The 24546-nt window shown below is 44.8% G+C and overlaps 1 protein-coding gene across 1 annotated transcript; it reads left to right on the top strand.

Annotated features, from left to right (window-relative positions):
- The first annotated feature begins 633 nt into the window (after positions 1-633).
- On the top strand, positions 634-24364 carry LOC135821242 (uncharacterized). Its single transcript, XM_065334305.1, has 18 exons — positions 634-1253; positions 3147-3196; positions 5898-6060; positions 8598-8628; positions 9001-9066; positions 9761-9836; positions 10430-10510; positions 12558-12635; positions 13407-13476; positions 14132-14196; positions 14758-14824; positions 16102-16150; positions 16439-16498; positions 17677-17747; positions 19342-19493; positions 20859-20918; positions 21876-21921; positions 23722-24364. Exons 1-17 carry the CDS (start codon positions 1146-1148, stop codon positions 21913-21915), a joined length of 1287 nt encoding a protein of 428 aa, XP_065190377.1. The 5' UTR covers positions 634-1145; the 3' UTR covers positions 21916-21921; positions 23722-24364.
- Positions 24365-24546: the final 182 nt, after the last annotated feature.

The raw sequence follows: 24546 nt of genomic DNA, 5'->3' as shown, positions 1-24546 counted from the left end.
AGTTTGCAGCGCTCCTCGTATATTAACCCATCCTAACCGGTGTGCCCACTTCATTCCTGATGATGGTTATTTCATGACCGAAACGTTGAAATATAATATTTTTCTGGTGAAAAGCAGTTATTTGAGTGTGAGCCAGTGTTGCTCACAACCAATATTTATTACTTATTCCTTCATTTTTACAAAACATACTTCATAATATTTAATAAGTCATTTCATTTATGAAGCCCATGGCTAGCCAGCCGGCTAGCTGTATAACTGAGACTGGGACATACGGTAATTACATGTATTATCAAGAGTTCATAACCCTGGGGGTTATGAACTCTGGGGGTTATGAACTCTTGGTATTACTATATTTTTACATTTCCCCTACGAATTCCGGGGTCGGCCGGTCGGCTCACAGCTCATGGAGAACTTACGTCATTTGTAGAACAAAGAAAACATGCATTTTGTTATGTTGGGCTTCGACAGTCTACACTGTAGTTCGGAAATTAATTATTGCGTTTTCGTGCTTTCGAAAGCAAACTAACAATGCCTACAATTCGAAATGTACGTGTACCTTATTTCATTCTGAAAGTAGTCGAGTCTGTCCATTAGGCAGTGATCATCCGCCTTCTTGATCTTGGACCTACAAACTCCCTGGCCTGATGTACAAAAGTAACATCGCTCCACAAAACATGAAAAGCTTCAAAACTGAGTGAGAGAGTCGCCTTGTTACCTCGTCTGCTCCAAAATAGCTTCACTGTCACACTGCGTTGTAGTTGTACTTGTAGAGTCATCCCAGTGCATGTACTGGCAGTAGGGAGTTTCCCTCTTCTGACTTCTTTATTTTTCACGTTGAAAACAGTCTGAGTGATACAAGATTACGATCTGCCGGGGAACGGAGGAGGCAGAAGGAGCCTCAGCTGGCTTGCTCGTTTCCATCGTTGTTCCCCTCTTTACACCACAGGCTCATGGTACTAGTATAGTGCTTGTAGTAGTGCTGCCCTTGTTGATCTACTCGAACGTTCCGGCAAAGTGTTTGGTTGAGGAGCTTGATTGATTTTTTGAGTTCAAATTGTGAAAGACAAAGGAGTTTGTGTGACAGTTGCTTGTTTATACACAAAAGTAAGTAAGTTCATGTCCCTGGACGTCTGGCTGAAGGTAAAATGCATGACGCGGACGGAACAACCAGTTCTGTTGCGAAGATCTTCGCGAATGTGTTCATATCGTTCGTTGGTGCTGGTGTCCTTGGTCTGCCATACGCTTTCAAAGAGGTAGGCACAAAGAAAATTGAAAAAAGTCAAAAGTTGTTATTTATTTTATGTCGATGGATATCCACAGTAGACGAATGCATTAGTGGAGTGGTGATGTTGCTTTGTCGTCTCGGTTCGTGTTATCAGTACATGCATTTGCAGTAGAGTACAGAGAGCTCAAGTCCTTCCCTTTTTTCACTGCTGCTGTCAGTACTTGCTTGTGTCACGTGTGTGTGTGTGTGTGTGTGTGTGTGTGTGTGTGTTTGTATGTGTGTGTATATGGTTTTGTTTATGCGTGCGTGTATGTATATGCGTATGCATGCGTGTGTGTCTATGGTTGTGTTTACACGAGGCGTTTCAACCCGGGTTGAGTTCGACCCGGGTCAAGTTTCAACCCGCCATGAACAGAGATTGACCGGAACGTTTACATGACGCGTTGCGCTTGACCCGGGTTGAATTTTCGCCCCGGGTTGATTTCAACCCTCCCCTGGAGGGGGGGGGGGAGGGTTGAAATCGAGAAATCGTACTACTGTACTTCTGTGCGTATCTCGCGCCAGGTTTGAACAGCACGCACCGCACAGGCAAATTTCGCGCGAAAGTACTGTATTCATGTGGCCATACAGGACTTTAGAAGTGGACTTTTGGGCGGCATATCAGTATTTGACCCGGGCCAACTGTCTTCATGTAAACACCCACCTATTTTTTCCATCGTACAGACTTTCAACCCGGGTTGAAAATTCTCGTGTAAACACAGCCTATGATATGCTATGCACATGGAACGGCTCTCTCCGTGTGTCCTTTGGCCTATCTCTGGGACTTGTTGCTGTAAAGTGATACACTTTCACGGGGCACATATGGTATTTTGCGTTTTCAAAAGAATTGTGCTGGTTCACGATGAGAAACTTTCACGATTTCACCTATTCAGTTGGATCTCGTTCTCTCTTTCTTCTCTTTCTGGCTCTTGTAGTGTGCTTGGATATTGGTGTCACTGTCTAAGACTCAATGTGTGTGTGTGTGTGTGTGTGTGTGTGTGTGTATGTGTGTGTGTGTGTGTGTGTGTGTGTGTGCATGTGTGCGTGTGTGTGTGTGTGCCAGCTAGTTCGGTTGGTGGGTACACTTATGCCTGATTGTGTTGGGTCTGTTGCCAACGGGCTCGGCTACTTGAACGTGTAATGTTGTACCGGCCACCTTTGTTGGTTCCAGGGTTCATATACTTTCTATTTGAAGTATACATACCTGTTAACCATGGACTGCTTCTGGCTAGATTAACTCTTGTGTAATCAATGATGCTAGTGAAGCTTATATCAGATCCACTCTGATTTAGCCACCCACACTAGTAGCACGTATTACCTTCACTGGGGGCAGGGGTAACTGCAGTTGGATCCCATGACGGATACCCTGATGCCGTCAATCCTTTTTCTGCACCTTGTCCTCACCCACTTACTGAGGTGTGGTGAGCCCATAAGTGGGATCATTTTCAAGTCCACCCAGAGTTTTGGGGATTTCAGGGGGTGTCGGCCGTTGGGCGGTTCAATAGCCAATTGAGTCATCTTTCCAAGATTCCTTTTGAGTCTCTCTCCCCTCTCCCGGGGAGACCCACGTGACCAGTTTTGGCAGTGTGTGCAACAAGTGTGTGTGTGTGTGTGCACATTGGTATTGCGTTTGACTCCAGCACTAAATTCTGGGCTGAATTTGTTCATGTCTAAAGTTTCTCTCTTTTTCATTTACACTTGACTTCATGTTGGAGCAAGCCAGTGCCTTGCGTTAGCTTGACTCACCTGCAAGTCATAGCATATGTTTGTGTATGGGTCTGTGTACATGTGTGCATATGTGCATGTGTCTGTGTATCTACGGTTGTATCTGTGTACATTTGTGTATGTATGTGTGTGTGTGTGTCTGTCTGTTTGTGTACAGGCTGGTATCGTTGAAGGCTCATTGGTGATGGTCATGATTGCGATTATAAGGTACGAGTTGAAGTTGAACTGTCTTTTCCTCAGATCTGGCATGTGTGTAAGGCACACTTGTAACTGTGTCATGGCAGAATGAACTGAAAGAAGAGTACATGTACTGCAATTATAGTGTTGCTCGATAAAATCTATATGCTTGAGGGAAGTTAGCACCTTGCACCGATCCACAGTCCAGTGCTCGCAGGTCTGGGGCTACGCAGCACCCAGCACATTCTTCACTTACGAGATCAGATTTCATTGAGCAACACTGTAATTTGTAGGGAGTAGACTTGGTCACATCGATGCCTGACAACCTTGATTTAGAAGCCAGTCTAGAAGTATTTCTGCCTCCAAGTAACATAACGGTGGATTTACCATTCCCTGACTACAGAGTGCAGTAGTAGTGAACATGGCTGGCTAATGGCTATTACTATGGCTATGTGTGTGTGTGTGTGTGTGTGTGTGTGTGTGTGTGTGTGTGTTTGTGTGCATGTGTGTGTTTGTGTGCGCGCACGCGCGCGTGTGTGTGTGCGTGTGTGTGTGTGTGTGTGTGTGCATGTGTGTGTGCATGTGTGTGTGTGTGTGTCCATGTGCTGAGAATATGTCAACTAGTGCCATACATTGTACATTCATGACTACAGTCAACTTCGCTAATAACGACTACGGATATAACGACAATTCGCGAATAACGACCGAATTTCCATGCCCAGAACAAAGTCCCATCTAACTGTATGCATTTTACTTCGGATATAACGACTATCTGAATAACGACAATTCGCGTATAGTGACATGCTTTTAGTGCCCCGCGGTCATATTTGCTGCTTGAATAACGACTTTCTAGGCTTTTGACAGCTATTTCAAGTACCTGTCAGTCAAGTACATGTACCTGTCATGCAGAAGTACCAGAACCTATGGTGATGGATCTTTACTTATAAAGAAGAGGCACCTGTGACGTGTGTCTGTGTGTGTGTCACGCTCCTTATAAAGAAGAGGCACCTGTGACGTGTGTTTTTGTGTCACGCTGAAGCGCTGCGGAGCAGCGCAGCCCTGAGCACGCGAAGCGTGCGAACAGTGTAGCACAGTGTAGCTAGCGGCCGCAGAAGCACTGAGCACGCGAAGCGTGCGAATCGTGTAGCTAGCGGAAGCAGCCACAGAAGCACTGAGCACGCGAAGCGTGCGAATCGTGTAGCCACCACCACGTGCTGAGCACGCGAAGCGTGCGAAGCGTGCGAACAGTGTAGGTGGTAGCAGACACGATCAGTACGAGTAGCAGTAGCAGCCGCGCGCAGAAACACTGAGCACGCGAAGCGTGCGAATCATGTAGCCACCTAGCCTAGGTCATAGGTAGCACTAGCAGCCGCACAAGCGCTGCGGACCACGTGAACCGTTCTCTGCAAATAGAAACATCTGCAACAAAAGGATACAAAAGATCTGCACTGACTGCACTCTGCATCTGATCTGCAGTGAAGAGCGCATCGCACTTTTGTTCGTAAGTTTATGAATTTTTTGAGCCGCTTCATCCGCCACCAGGTGATGGACAACCCTGACCAGCCTCCCGAAGGCGTAACAGACGTCCCTCCTTCTCCTTCCAACGATGAAGAACCTCCCGGGGGGGGATCCCTCACCAGGACTTCAGCGGTCTGGCCACCACCACGTGCTGAGCACGTGTGCTGTTCATGTACTTGCTTCACCCGCATGCCACATTCGGCCAGGCAACGCTGGCCGGGGGGCTGCTAGTATTATTATAAAGGCACACATGCAAGAAAATGCAGCCAAGGGGGCGGGGGCTTTTTCTTCCTTTTTTATGTTGGCTTCAAAATTGTTGGATTTACCAGCACACATATGTATACAATGTACATGTACAGTGTAGTTGTACCTGATTGTACAGTAATCAGCATACATGTACATGTACATGTCTCTGGCCCTGTAGATGGCTCAAAAAGGCATATTTTTCAATTTATTTCCCTTGCATATTGAATTTTTAGTTCCTTTCAACTGCAATATGAAAATAAAGTACACATTGACATAGAGCAAGAAAAGAGCTTGATTTTGATATGCATGTCGTACTATACAAAATATGGGTTCACATACATTCAAATAGGACTTCGGTTATAAGGACACTTCGCGAATAAGGACACTTTTCTGGTGCCCCGCCGAATGTCGTTATTGGCGAAGTTGACTGTATGTACATTGTATATAGAAAGGCAAGTGGGGTCACCAGCTGTAATAAGCGTGAGTCCTACAACAAACTCTCCTCCATGCGCTCTAAAGCCGACCATTGCTACCCTCGGTAGCCATTAGTACTCCTATAATTTCAAACAACGAAGAAATGTTTTACCCGTGACCCCTTCGTTGTTTGAAATTATTGGTGTGAGTAATGGCTACCGAGGGTAGCAATGGTCGGCTTTAGAGCGCATGGAGGAGAAGAGTTTGTTGTAAAATTCAACAGCCGAATGGTACCGTTCACAGTTTTGTTGATAAGCGCGAGTCCATATGATTATATTCTTTTGCCTTGATCCTTGAGGGTGGTGGCATTCCTACGGATGCGGAAAACTCGATCTAAGCGAGTCTCACCCGAATCGTGATTTTTTATAACTTTAAAGCAGTAGGTAGACACTGTTTCCTTGCCATGATAAGTGTGGTGTCATCGTAAACAAATGGCTTCTCTCATTTGAGTGACATTCTGCTTATGTGTTTGGATACATCATTGTCTGCCCAGCTCCAAGGCCATGCTGCTGATAATTGACTGTAAAGACTTTGTTCAGGCGAAGCGTGGACCTGATGAGGTCACGATCCCGCTAGTACCGCTGGCTGACTCCAAAGTCGATGCAACAGATGATGCAGTACAGAGTGTAGATTCACCCCGACCTGTTCGACCTAAGGTATGAACTTGTGTGCTTTTGAATGCGATTGATGTAATTAGGGCTGAAACGATTATACTCGGTATTAAAGCGATCGATAATTCCTTATCAATCAAGTAATCGTTACGTTATAGATTACTCGTTAGGGATTTTGAGTCCAAAAACTACTGAAAACCCTTGTTTTGTGAAGTTTGAATCAGTTACCAGTGTGAGTATGCAGTTGCCTTGGGCATGGTGCATATTCTGAGGTTAAATTGACTTCAAAGCTGCCATATTTTGGAGCTACCCTGCCACTAATGCAGATTTTTTGGTATTATGAAGGCCTAGCTTTTGGAAACAGAGTGATTTTTGCACAAAAATCTGCCATTCTTTGCTAACGATTATAATCAATTAATCGATCGTTAAGGTAAAGAGTAATCGATAGGTGAAAATACACGATCGTTTCTGCCCTACAGTAAGATCGGGCGCCGAAGAACACCCAGGCTAGAAAACCGGCAAAATTTAAGAACAGTCCAGGCTAGAATTATCAGATTTAAGATCACTTTTAAAATTTACAAAATTGTACATGTATGGGAGGTGAGTACATGTCATGTACACGTGTAAACAGTAACTGCTACAAGTACAGTCATTCCCATTTACGACACCCACTAGTTTAGAAGTACTACATTGCACTACATGTACATGTACATGTACATGTACATGACAAACGTCATGACGTCACTCGACTCGCCGCGCGCGTGTGAATAAGAACGGTCTGGCTAGAATCAAAAATATAAGAACTTTCCTAGGCTGCGCTCGAGCCCCTTCGTTCTTCGGCGCCCGATCTTACTGTAGATGTAATGTATGGGTGAACGCGGCTGTGTTTGAAAGTGTATACGTTTGTGTGTGTCTGTGTCTGTATATGTGTGTGTGTGTGTGCAAGTGTGTGTGCAAGTGTGTGTGCAAGTGTGTGTGTGCAAGCGTGTGTGTGTGTGTGTGCGTGTGTGTGTGTGTGTGTGTGCATCTGCACGAAGATGTACTCATGTTATCAAAAAGTCGTGTGATTACGGGCCTTTTTCAGCCCTGTTTTGTATATTTGCTGCCAAGCTTCTATTGGAGGGCATGCACAAAATTGCGGTGGACGCTTACAGAACTTGTCAAGGCCTACAATGTAGTTGGGATTTTTTCTTGTTCTTTTCTTCTCGTTATTTAGGTTTGTACAGATACCATGGTTTGCGTGTATCTCAGTATTTCTCCATTGCATGTTTGTGTTGCTGGTACTCAGTAGTCAAATCAAGCTTCACATGTTTAGTGTAGTGCTGCTACCTCTACTAGTATTTCTTCACTTAGTCTTACTCACCAGTGTGGAGAGTAGGTCCTACGCTGCCATTCTCGTTGAAGTATGCGCGCTCGATCCCAAACCCTCATTGAAAGAATTAATCCTCGCTCTACAAGTTGTAGTAAAAGCAATCACACTCCTAACTACAGTGCAAACTTCAGGCTCCCTCACAAGCTTCTTTTTTTTCTCTTGATATTTGTCACGAAAGTGGTGGACATCACGCAACTACATTGTAAATAAAAGGGGGTTTGTCAACTGACAACCGCTCTATTTAGTTGCTATTCACTCTTTAGATGAAAATTCTTTTTTTTATGTCAAAAATGTTAAAAAAATTATTGATGTTTCGAGCCAGTCACCCATCGTCAGAACGGTCATCTAAAGAGTGAATAGCAACTAAATAGAGCGGTTGTCAGTTGACAAACCCCCTTTTATTTGATATTCGTCACAAGTACAAATACTCAGGTGGAATACTGGTAGAGAGAAACTGAACAAGCAAAATGAATTCATACGGCAGAGAGGTAGTGGAAACAGCGCAAAGAAAAGTAGCCAAAACCAACACGATAAAATGCGTAGTGTCAATGGAACGCATAGAAGGAGTCGTGAAAAGGTGCATGTGTGAGGAATCCGAACGAGCGTGCAATATATTGCAACAACAATAGACAACCAATGGATAAGTAGGTCGGTAGGAAGGTTTGGTAGGTCGTCAACCACTCGCTAGTTTTGTCCATTGGCTGTCTGTTGTTGCAATACATCGCACACTTGCTTGGGGGTGTTCTTCACACTTGCACTCTTTTTGTCATTCCTTCTCTGTGTACTTCAAAGTGCAAGGTGATGTACTTTACTGTGTTGTTTTTGGCTTCTCTTCTCCTCGCTGCTTCTTTCACATTTCCACTGTATAAAATTCGTTTTTGCTTGTTCAGTTTCTTTTTTACCTGTATTCCGCCTGATGAGAAGGCAATGAAAGTGCCCGTGGAATATTTGAAGAATGTTGATTGTGAGGAGTCTGAAACTTGTTCTTTTCTTGAGTGTTATTCAAATCCATCATATCATTTTTGTTTCCAAGAGCTGACTATCTAGTAAATAGAATCCCCTGAAGAGCCATATTGAAATTTTAGAAAGGATGTGTTTTATTTTGGTTTTAATATCCTTGAAACTTTGATAATTGTTGAGTTTCGATATTCAATCCTCTTCTTCTTTTTGTGCCTTTGTTGTTGCTATTTTTCCTGCTGCTACTGTCTAGATCACCAGTGCAATGGACTATGGTGATGTTGGTAAGTGGTAGCTGATTTCCATGGCACTGGCTGGGAATAGTGTGTGTTAGGGGGATTTGTCAAGAATTTTGCTCAATTGCACCAGTTTTACCCTATATAACATCGCTCCTGTAGCTCGAATTCATTATCTACTTCAAAAGAAGTACATGAATATTGTACTGGCTTCACTGATGAGCTCTTAAAGAGCGAAACAACTGTCTAGAAGGCCTAACAATTTGTAACAATATCATTGTCTCAACAGAACTGTCCTTGCTATGTCGTTGCTGTGCGAGAGGAATGGGTTGGCCGAGAGTTGTGTTGTGGAGTTCGCTGAAAAAGTGAAAATTGACGTTTGGGCCGTGCTGGTTTGCTTTTCTGTCCATGCATGTTTAGGCTATCATGCGATGGGGACAAACGGCCGAATCTTAGTAGATATCAGTATTGTGGTGTCGCAGACAGGTGAGTGGGTGACAGTATTGTGGTGTCACAGACGGGTCACTGGGTATGTCTTGAGCATGTGGGGCCGACTGGCTGTTTCTTACCGGTACTCTGTTGTTCCTTTTTAGGGGTTTTCTACCTTCCATATCTAAGTTTTCACAGCTACATACCTGTATCTTTTATACATACCGGTAGTGGTGATCTTTTTTTAGAAAACATCATTATTTGTGTCAGAGAATTGACTTTTTTTCTTTTTGATTAGCAATGAATACCAGACAAGGCAAGATCACTGGTTTGCACTCAGCGAATCTGATTTGCCGTTGGGAACATCCTAAAGAATTACAGGCTACATTATAATGAATTAAGATGTGGTACATTGCCCGGGCGTAACAGGCACTGACCATGTACATACATGATTGTACTATAATAATTATTATTATAGTTATTGCATGCACATTGCACTGCATCATACCATAATCTATCGTAACATTGATTCCAATTTCACTGCTGTGCAATGTTTCGCTCTTGGAAACGAAGTTCGATAGCAATCTCAGCCTATTTGTAGGAATCAATTCGTAAATTGAGATTCAAATCCGGTTGAATAATTTCCTGTGTGTAGTGTTTGAGATTGCTGGCCTTACTGTTGGACTACAGTAGGACTATGTTGTGGTTGTTCTGGTTTCCTGACTCATTGGTTCTTTCGCTCTGTTCTCAGGTTTCTGCTGTGCTTACCTTATCTTCATATCGCAGAACATGGCTCAAATGTTTAAAACCTATGTTCCCATACATGAGTAAGTCCTCATTTCATATTTTATCAACACTCTCTCTCTCTCTCTCTCTCTCTCTCTCCCTCATCTATCTATCTATCTCTATCTCTGGTCTCTCTGCCTCTCTGTGTACGTTAGCTGTAGTTGATTTATAACCTATGACTAATTGCACATGGCACAATGTTGGTTAGAAATCAGGCTTGCACGAAGAGTCTCCTGTGATGGTATGGGTGCATTCTTATTAAAATTTTGGCAAATCTGTTTTGGTCCTACAAACATTTATAGTGCAGCTATACAAGGTGTAAATGCGTTTCCGTGTGCTTGCCAGTTGTGTCATGTATATCACACACACATACACACCACCACCACCACCACCTGCATGTACGCCCGTCGCAAGAGAAGCACACGCTTGCATACTGGTACTGCAGCAGTGGCACCAGTAGATCTGCTAAGTCCAATCCCATGACAAACCACATTACAAGCATGTGCCATTATGTGCTATTTATATTGTCAGTTGTGAATCAGTGAGACTGTCGTGGTATTGTTTGTAGTCACTAGTGTTGCTTAGCTGGACTGTCAATTTCTGTGCTTATCTCTGTTGTTGTTTTGTGTTGTAGGAATGGCTACTTGGCCATTTTGTTAGCACCACTTGCAGGTCTAGCTTTGTTACGCACTCTAGGAAGTTTAGCTATATTCAGGTGAGTGGAACTGGTTACTTGTACATGTATGTCCGAAGCTTGTTCATTAAAGGGGAAGTTAAGGCTAAAATCAAAATTTCACCAGTTGTAGTCTTCGGGGTGCTGAGTCGAATGGTCGTGGTCCGAGGAAGCTGAGACGCTCCCTTCCTACTTTAATCCCAATCGAACTCGCGCACTTCCACCGAAACTGGGTGACTGCGCCCTACTACATGGGGATTTGTATGCAAAATGTCACTAAAAGCGCCATTTCGTTCTTATAAAAGCATGGATGACTGCGATTGGCCCATATGTTGTAGTCTTTTGGACGCTGAGTCGACTGGTTTTGGTCCGAAAAGGCTGCGATGCAGCGTTCCTCCTTTATTCCCAATCGAACATGGTTGAACAAGCGGTCACGTGCTCCTGCGTACACCAGTCACCTGGTCACCGTGCCTGAGGGTATAACTTACTAGCCTGTTTGACCTTTTTTGGGTGCAGTCCTGTCACTCGAGTTGAACTCGAGTTGAACCTTGGTGTGAAAGTTGTTGCCTGCTGGCGTGGTGACCAGGTGATTTGGGCACCCAGGAGCACGACTCATCATCATGCTCCGCATCCTCCTCTTCGTCCCTTGACCTCCGTGCTCGCTTCCGGTTACCTACTCCAACCGGCCCCGTAGCCCGCACGCGACCACAGCTGTACGACGCGGTCGTAAACACATGGAGCTGGTAGCCACTGGTCCCGAGGTTTTCTGTGACGAGCCGGCCGTTGGTATCAGATCATTGCATGTTAACTGTGTATCTGCCACATCCACCATGGATGGTTCCACGCCAGGTGCTCTAATAGTTGACGGTTCTGATCGCAACACGAGTGTAGGAGACACCACTGGCAAAGGAACGCTCATCGGCCTGTCACACCCACTGTGCTGAGGAGCTGATGTAGACGTGGGTGCAGTCGAAATGCTGTCAGTCGATTCCGAAGTCTGCATTGGAGGCTGCACTGGATTCTTTCTAGGCCGGCCGCGTCTAGGTCGCGTAGAGCGCTGGGATTCCGGTAGAATCTTCAATGGTACGTGTTGTTTGATGCGTGTGTACAGGTGTTGAACAGTCCTACCAACATACCGGCTACCACACTGCCGGCATTCAAACTGGTAAACCAGATGGCTAAGTTGGTTGGTTGGTAGGACATCCTTCAACACCCGAAATGCGCGCATCGTTGTGAAGACTGGGCGAAATTTGACAGCGTAGTAGGTCTTCCGCACCAGAGCTCTCAACTCTCGGCAAACATTAATAGATTCTTGACCTTTCCAGGGCAGACACAAATAGATAGGGCACCTATCTGGACCAATGGTCGGTTCTTTGTCATTTACCGTGGCATGGAGTATTTTGTTGAGCACATGAACCCCACTGAATAGATGTAGTATTATCACCTTTTTTTGTTTCGCTCTTTTTCACCTTCTTTCACTTTTATTTGTCCATAAGATTAGTTCAAGTAGTTCCCATTCCATTGTTACGTAGATTCACTGATGATTGTAACAAGAAAACAGTTCTGAACGAATATCCTCGCTTTCCCTTCCTTGTGTGCCTTGCGATAATCGTACAACATTTTACACATACATGTCGACATATATGAAATGCTTACTGTGCAATTAGTTGTCTTTGTAGCTATATTAAAACTGCTGTCTCCGAAACGCTTGTTCAAGAATTGGGTGGGCAGGGATTAATGACTACTTAAGTGTACGGGCAGGGTGGTCGCTACTCGAGCACACAGAGTTGTGGAACAGCAGGATATTTGTTGTTGTTGTTTCAAATCTTTATTCTCACCGTTGTTGTTGTTGTTGTTGTTGTTGTTGTTGTTGTTGTTGTTGTTGTTGTTGTTGTTGTTGTTGTTGTTGTTGTTGTTGTTGTTGTTGTTGTTATTGTTGTTGCTGTTGTTGTGTTGTTCTTGTTGTTGTTGTTGTTGTTGTTGTTGTTGTTGTTGTTCTTGTTGTTGTTGTTGCTGCTGCTGCTGTTGTTGTTCTTGTTGTTGTTGCTGCTGCTGCTGCTGCTGCTGCTGTTGATTTTCCATACTGCAGCGCATTTGCCGACTTTGCCAATATCCTTGCCTACACCATTGTCTTCTGGTTTGACTTTGAGCACTTGAATGAAATACCGTAAGTGCTGAATGCATGCTCGTATAACCCAGTGCCGTTATTTGCACACTGACAGGATTCAGTTCATGCACCGGATCTGCCTGATCTACTTGAAATGTTTTGAAGTTGTCTACGTCGAAATGTGTGCACGCCACAATCACTGTATATGTCAGGTGAATTGCTTTGTCTGATCATCATCTATTAGAACCAATTACATATATCTACTTCGAAGTATGCTATTCATAGCTCAGCGTATATTGGCGAGCAGCCCATCCTGTACACACTTTTTGCACTGGTTAGGTCATTGGTTCATGCTTGTCAGTGCTAGGGCTGAAACGAATGCTCAATGAAGCGAACGAATATTCTTTTTCCGAATACATGCGAAACGAAGAATATTCCGAATATTCTAAACCATGCAATTCCCATGGATACCTAGTTTTATCCATGGTAACCATAGACCATTAACTGGCATACACCCCAATTACAAGAGAGACATTTGAAAAATCATTTGTCTTGCTGATTATAACACATCGAAAGAGGCAAGCCTACTTATATTTTGCACCAAATAAGCTTGATCGATGTCAAAAAGGCGAGTTTATGTACATTTACGAATATTCCTATTCTACTTTAACGAAGAATATTCTTTTTCCGCCTTGCATAGTTCGAATATTCGAATAATTCGAATATTCCTTTCAGCCCTACAAGTTGTCACAAGACCCACTGGTTAAGTCATTGATTCATACTTGTCACAAGACATGTTGTCACTGCCCATTCCTGTTGTCTTCTCTATAGGTTTCGGCCGAGAATAGCATCTGCCAGTTCATTTCCATTTTTTCTAAGTGTTGCCATATTTTGTTATGAGGTGAGTTGGTACTAGATTTATAAGTTTGCTCTGAATTTCACACCACAATGCCCTGCATAATGCCCTGCATAATGCCCTGTTAGTTTGTAGCTTGCAAGACACCTGTACACAGTGATTTATTTGTTGTGAAAATCATGTACATGTACAGTAAAACCTGTTTTGGCCAGACCCTGTACCAGACCCTGTACCAGACCCTGTACCAGACCCTGTACCAGACCCTGTACCAGACCCTGTACCAGACCCTGTACCAAGCAGAATCCTATAAGGCTGTATAGACCGGACAAATTGTCATGCACCAACGTGCTGTGGATCAAACGTGCATCCTTGGATGAAGCAGAATCCTGTCATATCAAGACAGGTTCCACTGTACCAAGGGTGTCCGGCCAGGGCAGGTTTAAGTTAGTTAGTTTAGTCCACTGTACCAAGGGCGTCCGGTTAGGGCAGGTTTAAGTGTTACTGCACTGACGTGCTGCTACGTGTGTGGTCAGTTTGCTCACGGCTTACTGTGCCAATGCTTTTAATTAATATACTGCTGCTCTTTTTCTTCTTCGGCTGCTGCTGATGTTGTTGCCATTTGCCATTGTTGTTGTTGTTGTTGTTGTTGTTGTTGTTGTTGTTGTTGTTGTTGTTGTTGTTGTTGTTGTTGTTTCTACAGGGTGCTGGTATGATTCTATCGCTCGAGTCATCAGTTTCTTTGGAGGTTCGCCACAAGTTTAAACCGTACGTCCCACATGAACTTGTATGTATTCTTTAGACCTCTGTTGGATGCTAGATGTTGTCTAGCTAAAATAATAGACTCCACATGCAGCTCTCTATGTATGGTCTGTAAAATGGCGGGGGTCAACACATGCTAAACATTACATGCTCTACAGTTCTGTCACATTTTGCCAATCCATCTCCTCTCGCCATCACCATCAGTTTGCGCCTTGCACCTAGCCGATGGGTGACGGTATCTTGCTTGGCAGGCTGGTGCATCAGTTCACGCATGGCGCATAGTTGATAACACACACCAACGGCTTCCTGGATTGGGACTCGAGTTTTGTTCCTCTTGGACTCATCAGGCAGGGCAGACCAGCTAGAATAATGGAAGCCGCCTTCAAATCGGTTTAGTTGGGATTGTTGTGATTGTTTACGACGTAGCATCTATTTCAAGGAAAGAGTACACGATTGGGAAGACCAAGAGCATTTTACGGAAATAGTAATCATGATATTCACTGGTCTTGATTTTAATATAGGCTGGCTTGTGTGTTCTTCTGTACTGCCTGTGGTGTGTGCTCTCAGAATCTTCTTGATGGCAATGGCTGTAATCACAACATTGTACGTTGGCTTTGGAGTATGCGGATATATGGTAAGAAGAAAAAGGCTATTTTCTGTATAGTCAATTTTTCTAGATCTTGAAAATGTAGTGATACACCCAGTTGGATGTGAGAGATTTGACTTGTGCAATCCAAAGACACTCCTGATATAGACCACACATGTTGTGATATATCCAATGTCTGGCAAAGCTAAAGCAGAGCCCTCCGCCATGCATGCCACCAGTTCTCCAAGTCAAACCACCCTGCATAGTACCCTGCACGAGTCTGCGCTTGCCTGTCAGGCAAGCTTTCCTACCTACCCCCCCCCCCCCCCCCTACACACGCCCTTGCATACGTCTCTAAGTGGGAAGAGCCAGCGTATTCTAACCTGTTCGTAGTTTATGTGGACTGTTTGATCATGGTAGAAATCATCCAGCATTGTTTCAACTAGGTCTGAGTGCAAGTGTGCTGAACCGTATAACAGTTACATGGTGAATCCGAGTTTAAACTTAAAATTCATCCTGTGACCGAAATATGTGCAAATTTGGCCGTTAGAGACGGATCTCCGATACAACCTGTATGGCTGCTAATAGAGAGGTTCCGGGGTATGATTTTCCGTGCCAAAATCCGTATGGGCGCTACGGATTTTTTCCAGGCGTGCTCCATACGATTTTTTCGGCACGGAGAATCCGTGTGGACTGGCTTTCACACGAACCATGTTTCGTATGGAGATTTTGCGTCATCGGGTGCAGAAAGATTTTTCGCGTACAAATTTGGTACGAGAAACATCGATTTTCCGCGGGAAGTTTTGATTTCGGTACAAATTTTCAAAATAACAAGGCATAGCGCGGGAATGTGACGTGCTAACGATCGTAACCTAGGCAATGATGGCAAACACAGAAGTTTCGTACTCCGGAACACTTTGCTGCTCGAAAACGACGTATAAAAAAATCCGTAGCGCCTCCACGGATTTTGGCACGAAAAATCGTACTCCGGAACCTCTCTAATATATTAATTTGCCATGGCAGAATGCAGAGGGGTGGGTGCATGGCATTGTGCATGTCACCTCTCAGGACTATGCCTTTTTCATCCAGAAAAGCCCTCCTCCAGTCACTGAGTGGTGCATTTAGAAAAGCAGTTTCACAGCCGAAAGTAAACAGTGCACCTCACCTTTGCTTGGTGAAGATCATATGCTGAAGCCTAGTTTGTGTCATAATGTGAAAGCCACCTTCTTGCTTGATTGCTTGTAAATGTACTTGACCAAGTAGGCTTGTTTGCTGATCAGTCTCTTAGTCAATTGTCTGTTTGTGTTTGTTTGTATGCTGTGCAGACTTTTGGTCCTCATACAAAGAACATTGTAACATTGAATTTGCCTGAAGGTACGGGATCTGCCTTTAGTGTCTCCATCAACCTGATTGTAATTGAGTATGGGCTGCACCCTGGCTTTGAATCTCATCTTGTTGTTTTCCTTTCCGTGCTGTGTTTAAGCGTCTTATGTACAGCTACCGTAATGAAGACAAGTGCTGCTGCAGATGTAGACCGGTAATGATAGGGAGGGAGGAGCGCATTGAAGTATTTTGTGTGTGTGCGTGCGTGTGTGTGTGTGTGTGTGTGTGTGTGTGTGTGTGTGTGTGTGTGCATGTGTGCATGTGTTGGTTTTCTCACAGGATTTCTACCTGTGCTGGTGAAGTCGTGCCTCTGCTTCTCTCTTCTCTTCACATACCCTGGTAAGTCATGTATGTATGTATGTATGTATGTATGTATGTATGTATGTATGTATGTACCGGTATGTGGGAATGCCCTGGTCCGTCTCAGTGATGTATGTAGATATGCCCTGGTAAAGGTAGCCATGTGTTTGTTATGGTGGATGAGCGGACATCCAAAAGGTGCATCTAGAAATGCATGTTTATTTCTTCTCAGCCATGCAGTTGCTGATGCTCTTTAATACATGTAACAACACTGTAGTCAATGAAGACATGCACTACATACAAGTAAGACTTGTCGCTGCTGCTACTGCTGCCGCTGTTGTTGTTGTCTTTATTGATCGTGTTGTTGTTGTTGTTGCTGTTGCTGTTGCTGTCGTTTTCGTCGCTGTTGTTGTCGTTGTCGTCATCATTGTTGTGGTGTGTGTGTATGCGTAAATACCAGTGCTTCTACAATGGGTAGTACAGTCGTCCCTCTCTAATCCGGCACTTGTTTATCCGGAACCCTTGCCAACCGGCGCACTTTCTGACGAAACCGATTTTTTTCGTTCAATTCCTACATCTTAATCCGGCACTTGAATTCTGCCTCCGGCAGTGACTTTTTGAAACGAATCGCTCAAACTGCACGTAGTTTGATTTCATAATCCGGCAGTCGTAAATCGCGTACCGTACAGGTGCTCTCCTTGCCAGGCCAGGCTAGGCCAGTCTGGTCAATGTTGTCCAGGAGACAACGGCAGTCAACCATACTTTCTTATTTTAGCAAGGAGTAGTGTCCTGCCAATTTTCAGGTGTGTGTGTGTGTGCGTGTGTGTGTGCAAGAGTACATGTGAACATGTTCTCTGTTTTACTTTATCACTTTATCACTGTGTATATTCCCGGAGAACAATTGAGAATATAAAGCCGTGCACCAAATACTTGGGTCGACACGGAAAAACCCTGCGTTTTGACGTACATATGATACATGCATGCAATTGGGTAGGGCCGGGTCAGAGGGCAGGATTTCTTAATCCAGCACCCTCGTTAATCCAGCAGAAAACGCCGTAGCAAAAGGTGCCGGATTAGAGAGGGACGACTGTACATGTACTGATGACTGCCTTCGTTGTGTATGATTCTGGATGTTTATCTGGATGCCTTGTTTCTTTGTGTTCTTGTGTGTCCGTATGCGTCACTTTGTGTGCAACTCACCTCTCCACACGCGATAGTAATGATGTTTCCTGTTATTCGCATCATTGAATCGCAATTCTCTCAGGAGAACATGGAACAGTGGAAATCGGTGAGTTTCCTAACCTCTCTTATCATGATGACTAATGTGGCCCTAGGTGTCCAGTGTGTGATCTGTCGCAAACCTGTATTGGTGCCCCTAGGAGGTTTGGAGAGCAGCAGTGAAGTGACTTAGTGAACGGCCTATTATCAAGTCAGCAAGATCAAGACCTAGAATGAGGAGAATTCTCGGCAATTGTCTGGTGGCCTTGCACTTTTTACTAAACTGGATCGAACCACGCAGCTTCAAAATGTATTCTCGGAGTGCATCTTCGTGCGATGGTCGGAGAAGAATAGGGTGACCGCTCTGTATTCGTGAGAGATACGTGACCTTGTCGGGATTTCCAAGTTCTTTCACGCGACCACAGTAGGATTTCTTGACCTGACACACCGTGCTCGCAGATATAATTATCACGTTCGCGCTCCTTGCTGAATTTGACTACATTGTCTGGAGCACGTGTGTATTGATCCGTATGGAAGTATGTTGAAGTTATGTTGGGATAGGATGTACCTTGGATACTACGTACACTTTCCTGCTGCCCATGGGGTACGTCTATACGACATGATCTGATGCTGTTCCTACTGCTGCTGCCGGTGTGCTGCTTTCAGTGCCTTCCAATTGCTGACACAATGTTCACCTCTACCAGCAGCAGTCCTTGAAGAGTGATAGCACACTCCATGTCTGTCTGATTGCTAATACATGTTTGACATGGATCATGACTCATGAGAAAGCTGCACAGTCATGTCATCACACATGCCCTTGCACCAGTACTACATTACTACACTTGTACGTTGAAATCAGGCCTTGTGAGCCAGTTAGTGCTGCCGGGCTCTGTTCAACCCTAGCTCTGGCAACGCTACGCTCTAAACAGGTTGGTTATGAGGGCGGGTTTCATAGAGCTTAACCATACATGGCAATCTAAACTCTTTAGGGCCAACAGCAGCCCCAAGGGACCGATGGGATTTGTTCACCTTTGCGAGAGGTCTCCTTACCTGTACTTTATGCACAGTGAATACTCGTACTTGTACATAGTAATTTGTCCAATAAGATCACACAATACTAACTACATGTATTACATGGACAGGCTCTCGTAAGTCAAAGGTTTGTCTTCTCATTGCTCTTCTTAGCCAGGTTCCACTGTACATAGATGATTTCTTAGCATGCAAAATACCCTTGTACAAATGCTGTCCGTCGTCTGGTTGTATTACGGTGTGTTTACAATGTTCCTTTCCTTTTGCAGGGTATATTCTAGAACGAATTTCCAACCGGTTACGGTCGAATGAAGAGTGGGGGGGGGGTCGGGGGGTCTCCCCCGGAAAAAAAAATTCAAAATACAACCCAAATATGGCACTCGACAGCAACTTAACAGATTTCTTGGTGCTGGAGTGTAGCAAAGATATAAGCAGCTCCATTCACCCACAGAAAAGTACGGGCGGTTGGAACTGATTTGTAACTTTTCAACCGGTCGCCAACAATTTCAACCGGTCGAAAACCGGTTGGGGCGGTTCTAGAAAATTCCCTGCTTTTGTGTGTGTGTGTGTACGTGCACGCACGCATGTGTGTGTGCACGTGTGTGTGTATACATGTGTATGTGTGTCGTGCACAGGTATTACTGCGTTTCTGTATGGTAATACTCACCATCCTCATTGTGTTGATCATCCCGGACTTCTCTGTCATGATTGCATTGATCGGCTCAACGTGTTGCACTCTCCTGGCGTTCATCCTGCCTGCCATCTTCCACATTCGTATTTTTGGCGGGTTAGTTCATGTCTGCTTTTTAAAAGGTGTTGGTCCCACGTGTTTCCGACAAAGCTTTCTTGAGATATTTCCGTTTGAAAAACTAAGTTTCGGGGGAGGCTGTGCCATGACGTCATGCAGCCACGACACACCCTCTGCAACGTCATAGCATGCAGCTAGGTCAAAAGAAGTGCGTAAAGCAATAGTGCCTGCTATTTCAAATGATTTGGCGGCCGATATAATAGGTGGCGCAAGCGACCCCGTAACTCCTTGTGAGAGTGAGGATGCAGCCATGGCTGACCTTCATGAGTTAGGTCTGCGGCTGAGAACTTACTGGCATGTACGTGATGAGAACTTACTGGCATGTGCGTGATGAGTTTGTGCACTATTGTACTCTACAGCTAGCATGCGTGCAGAGACCAGCGTGGCAGACGTAAAAAAAGTTCTCAACTCGGAACGGCTAAAAGATGGGATAATCTCAAGATTTGCCGAGATGAAAATCACAGAGTGCGTAGTGTTTGTAACACTGAGTTGAATGGTCTTGGTCCGAAGATGCAGCGACAAACGGTTCCCCAACCGAACGCGTTCTGGATAATGGCCGTTTTGTACACAAATAGATGGTGTGGCTACCTGGCTGCACGCTGTGACGTCATCACCTGGATCAGGGTGAATTTGTGCTCAAATTCGCACATGTTCGATTGGGCATATCTGACGAACCATGGACCGCAGCCTCCTCGGACAAAGACCATTTGACTCAGCGCCCCAAACTCTGCGAACCCTGAAATTTAATTTTTTTCACCGGACTTCCCCTTTAAAAGTGTGCGGTAAAAACAACAATTGGCTGTCAGTGATGGCACCACATAGTTGCAGCAACCATAACATTACTCTTCTTTAGCAAGGAATGTATTAAATGTACACCAGTCACCTTGATTCCTGACACCACGTGTGTCCATGTCCACGCCAGGCCAGTCATGTAGATCTTTGCCGGAGACGACTATTGTAGTACATGTACGAGTACTGAGTTCAAGAAGAGCAGACCTTGATGCTGCTATAATGCAGCACATACTGCTGTTGCTGCTGTGACGAATGTGGAGATGTTTAGGCTGGAGCATAACGTCACGTGTATATGTCTGTCTCTCTGTGTGGCTGTGTGTGTGTGTCTGTGTCTGTCTGTCTGTGGCTGTGTGTCTGTCTGTCTGTGTCTGTCTGTGTCTCTGTGTCTGTGTGTCTGTGTCTGTCTGTGTGGCTGTGTCTGTCTGTGTGGCTGTGTGTGGCTGTGTGTGGCTGTGTGTGTCTGCGTGGCTGTGTGTGGCTGTGTGTGGCTGTGTGTGGCTGTGTGGCTGTGTGTGGCTGTGTGTCTGTGTGTGTCTGTGTGTCTGTGTGTAGGAAACTCACACGATGGCAAATGTCACTGGACTACTTCCTCATTGTGGTTGGCTTCGTTGGGTAGGTTTCTACTGTCTAGCATATACTGCAAGTGGAAAACTTTCCCTAGAGATCATAATTCGGTATATATTCGCGACCATCACTCATTCGCAAATATAAATTGCCGCAAACTGCTGTTCGCATTGATTGTGGACAATACATGATCCAACTGAAGAGACCGAGTCGCGAATATTTCCTCATCACGAAGCAGTGTGATCTTTGACGTGAAATGTACGCACCACGGAAGTTCATTGCTTTAGTATACTAGAAGAGGTTATACGATTACATCATCGGTTCAGATGCTTTGTATGTGTAGTGGCAATGGCACGGTGCATCGATGCACAGGCTCAAGTGAAACTGCCAATTCACGCTGTTTACTTAGCACCAAGAGTACATGAAAACCAGAGCGTGCAGCTCGGATGGGTTGCTGTCACGGCGGAATTCCGTGATTACATCATTTTAGTGATGTAGTGCGTGCAAGCAGGATTCAAGCAGGTCTCTTTCTGCACAACTGCAGCTCAGTCGTACGCACTACGCCATTTCCCGGCTCAGATTTGCGCCAAATATGATGTAATCACGGAATTTCGCCATGACAGACACCCATAGTAAAAAAAAGCCCCAAGTTGCACACTCTGGTTTTCATGTACTCTTGTTAGCGCCCATAAGTGAATCCACTGGCTCAGCACCATTGCGTCATGTGTAACGTGTATTAGTCTCTGGACGTATTGTATTGTCTCAAGTTGTACATGTACACAACGTGAAATCTCTCCAAACGGTGCAGAGACACTAAGCATCCGAATTGAAAGTGTTCTGTGTATTTACCATCAGCGAAATGCTCCCGAGCGCCTTGCAAGGGGTCAAGGAGAACTTGACGCAGTTTCCTAACTTCTCTTTACTACCGCTCTGCCGTGCAGTAGGAATGTACTGCTGTCTGGTGAGCCTAACCTGTATCCTGTGTCCAATCTCATGTTATTGCAGAGGTAGCCTTGGACTTCGTGATGCTCTCACCCGTTTATAGAATTGCGTAAGTTCCCAGTTCATTTGTGACTTTTTCAAACTCTTTTAACTTTCCCAAGGCAAACAGTCCATGACAGTAGATGACATCAAGAGTACATAAACCAGAGTGTGCAACTGTGCATATCAGATCTGAAACAGCGCAGTTTGTGCACTACGTCACCCTGATGAGGTCAGCCAAGCCGCGACTTGCGTACAGCTCAAATTTTCATGTTTCATAGCCCGGAAATCAGCCAAGTTTGCTTGATTTTAGACGTCCTGTTTCAGGATTTCGGTGTTTTGTGTAACTGTGTACGCTGCCACATCCACCGACAAGTAAAGTCACCGGCTATCCGTATCAAAAAACCGAAATCAGGACAAACTCAGTGACCTGCACCACCGCGACTGGTTACGCAACTTTTCACCGTACCTGTGGCTTACCATGCCGTCAGAAATGACGTAGTGCACGAATTACGCTCCCACAGGAACCATCCCGAGTTGCACACTCTGGTTTATGTCCTCTTGATGACATCCATAGCACTCCAGCAGCAGCAGCAGCAGCAGCAGCAGCAGCTGTGCATGAGGAAATAAGAATAATACCACTGGTGCAGTGTAATGTATGCAATGTTACTGCAATACTGTGTATGTGCAGTGGTGGCAAGTCAAGTCCAACTCCAGGAGCGGTGCGCTCGCTCTACACCAACACAGCACACAACCACCCCAGCCTCAAAGCAAGGACAGGGCATGAATGCAAACCTACAGTTGTACAATGTATCTTGCAGTTACACCCAGGAACAATGTGCAGGTGTGCAGTGGTACACATGTTATATGCAAGACCAGAAAGGGAATGCCATCAAGGTGATCTTCATGCTTTGCTGTCATGCCAGGGACGCATGCACACTACTCGCTACTACAAACAGTTCGCTTTAGCCCTGCATCACTTGTAGGTAAAATCCATCTCGGTTGCCACCACTGGAACCCTGTAGAAGGCTCCAGCAGAGGGTTTTGGGGGGGGGGGGGGGAGAGAGAGAGACTCTATGCAGATAACACTGTAGATCTAATTTGCTAGAATGGGGATTGTTAGCCTATGATCATGTATCCTGGAGAACCCATCTGTATTCGACTGGGGCTCTACAGAGGTGATGGTGTAGCAAACATGAACATTATGCATGACGAATGTCACATGAGACACGTCCGCTGTCCCACAAGCGTATTCTAGTCTAGGGTATAGCAGCAATGTCGTAACATTAGCAGCCAATTGCTCAGGACAACTTCTAGTCTAGGTGGGGTTGAACTGTGAGTCCTCTTGTGTGTGTTTGTGCGTGTGCGCGCGCGCGTGCGCGGACGCCTCTGTTTGCGTGTTCATCTTGACTGTTGTGTCAACAAGTTCATACATGATGCATGATTGCAGGCGCTACAATATATATTTGTTTTTCACAACACAGAAGGGAGAATCGTATCACTACGATCATCATATTTGTTTTTTCTCGCAATGGAAGCGGTCCTCACCAATCTTGTTATGTTGCCTGATGATTGCGTAAGCATGAAACTCCGAGTAGCAACGGTTATGTATCCTTGGTGAGGACTGCTTCCATTGTGTGTACTAGCTCCAGTGCATCCCAGCACTGGTGAGCACTATTTGCGGTGGACGGGACCACTTCTCCTGTGTGTAATTGTTTTTCTCTGTTTTGTGTTGCTGCTGCTATTTAATGTTGTTTGTGTTGTCGTTGTTGTCATTGTTGTTGCTGCTGCTGCTTCTGTTGTTGTTTCAAATCTTTATTCTCACGATACGTTGTTGTTGTTGTTGTTGTTGTTGTTGTTGTTGCTCTAGTTCTGCTGCAAGATACAGTATGCTTGGTGAGGTATCCTGACTACTAGTCTCTTCATTTTAGCTTTGTCTAGTGTCTCGGCGGAATCTTGACTATTTCTTCCTGTTACATTACTTTTCATGATTGAAGTAGTCTTGTCGCACTGTTTCGTGTTTTATTTTCTACGATGCAGCTGGTCTCATTACCGCTTACTTTAACTACACCGCATGTGTTTCCTATAATTCTGTGTTTGGATTGTTCTTGGCAGGTACAAGGCTCCTTGTAGGATTTTGATACACCTATTTTTTTCTTTTCATTTTTCTTTTGCTGTCTTGATGAATTTTCCTGTGGGGCACAGCTCCTACTAGCTGTGCGTGCTTCAGCAAAGTACTGGAAGTCTGCTGTGTTCGGCTTTCATGATTAATTTTTATATGTCCGTACCGGCCTAGCTGCAATCACTTTCATGTGAGTGATTTTGCTCATATTTATATCCTCATGCTGAAGCCTGTTAGCCATTTGCAGAACACTAGTTATGATGCTGTGCTGCTTTATACATGAACATTAATTATGATTGTAGGTGCATGTAATAGTTTGTCTATTTTGCTCATTAGAATCTGAGTCTCTTGTGCAATGCCTGCTATACAATCTTTCTCGGTCTCTGGTACATAGCAACTGCCAACTGATGATGTGAGAGGTGATTATACTGCTGATTACACCAAGAGGTGCGTAAGTAGTACATGTACTCTGTAGTCTTGATAGCACCCGTGCCAAAGAGAAACCACCGCATCGTTGTGGAGCCATAGCTAATAAGCAACAGCCTGCACTGTACTTGAAGTATAAACTATTGG

This window comes from Sycon ciliatum, chromosome 1, assembly GCF_964019385.1.
Source record: "Sycon ciliatum chromosome 1, ocSycCili1.1, whole genome shotgun sequence".
NCBI lineage: Eukaryota > Metazoa > Porifera > Calcarea > Leucosolenida > Sycettidae > Sycon > Sycon ciliatum.
The sequence above is the reverse complement of the archived record's forward strand: the minus strand, read 5'-3'. Positions and strand labels throughout refer to the sequence as shown.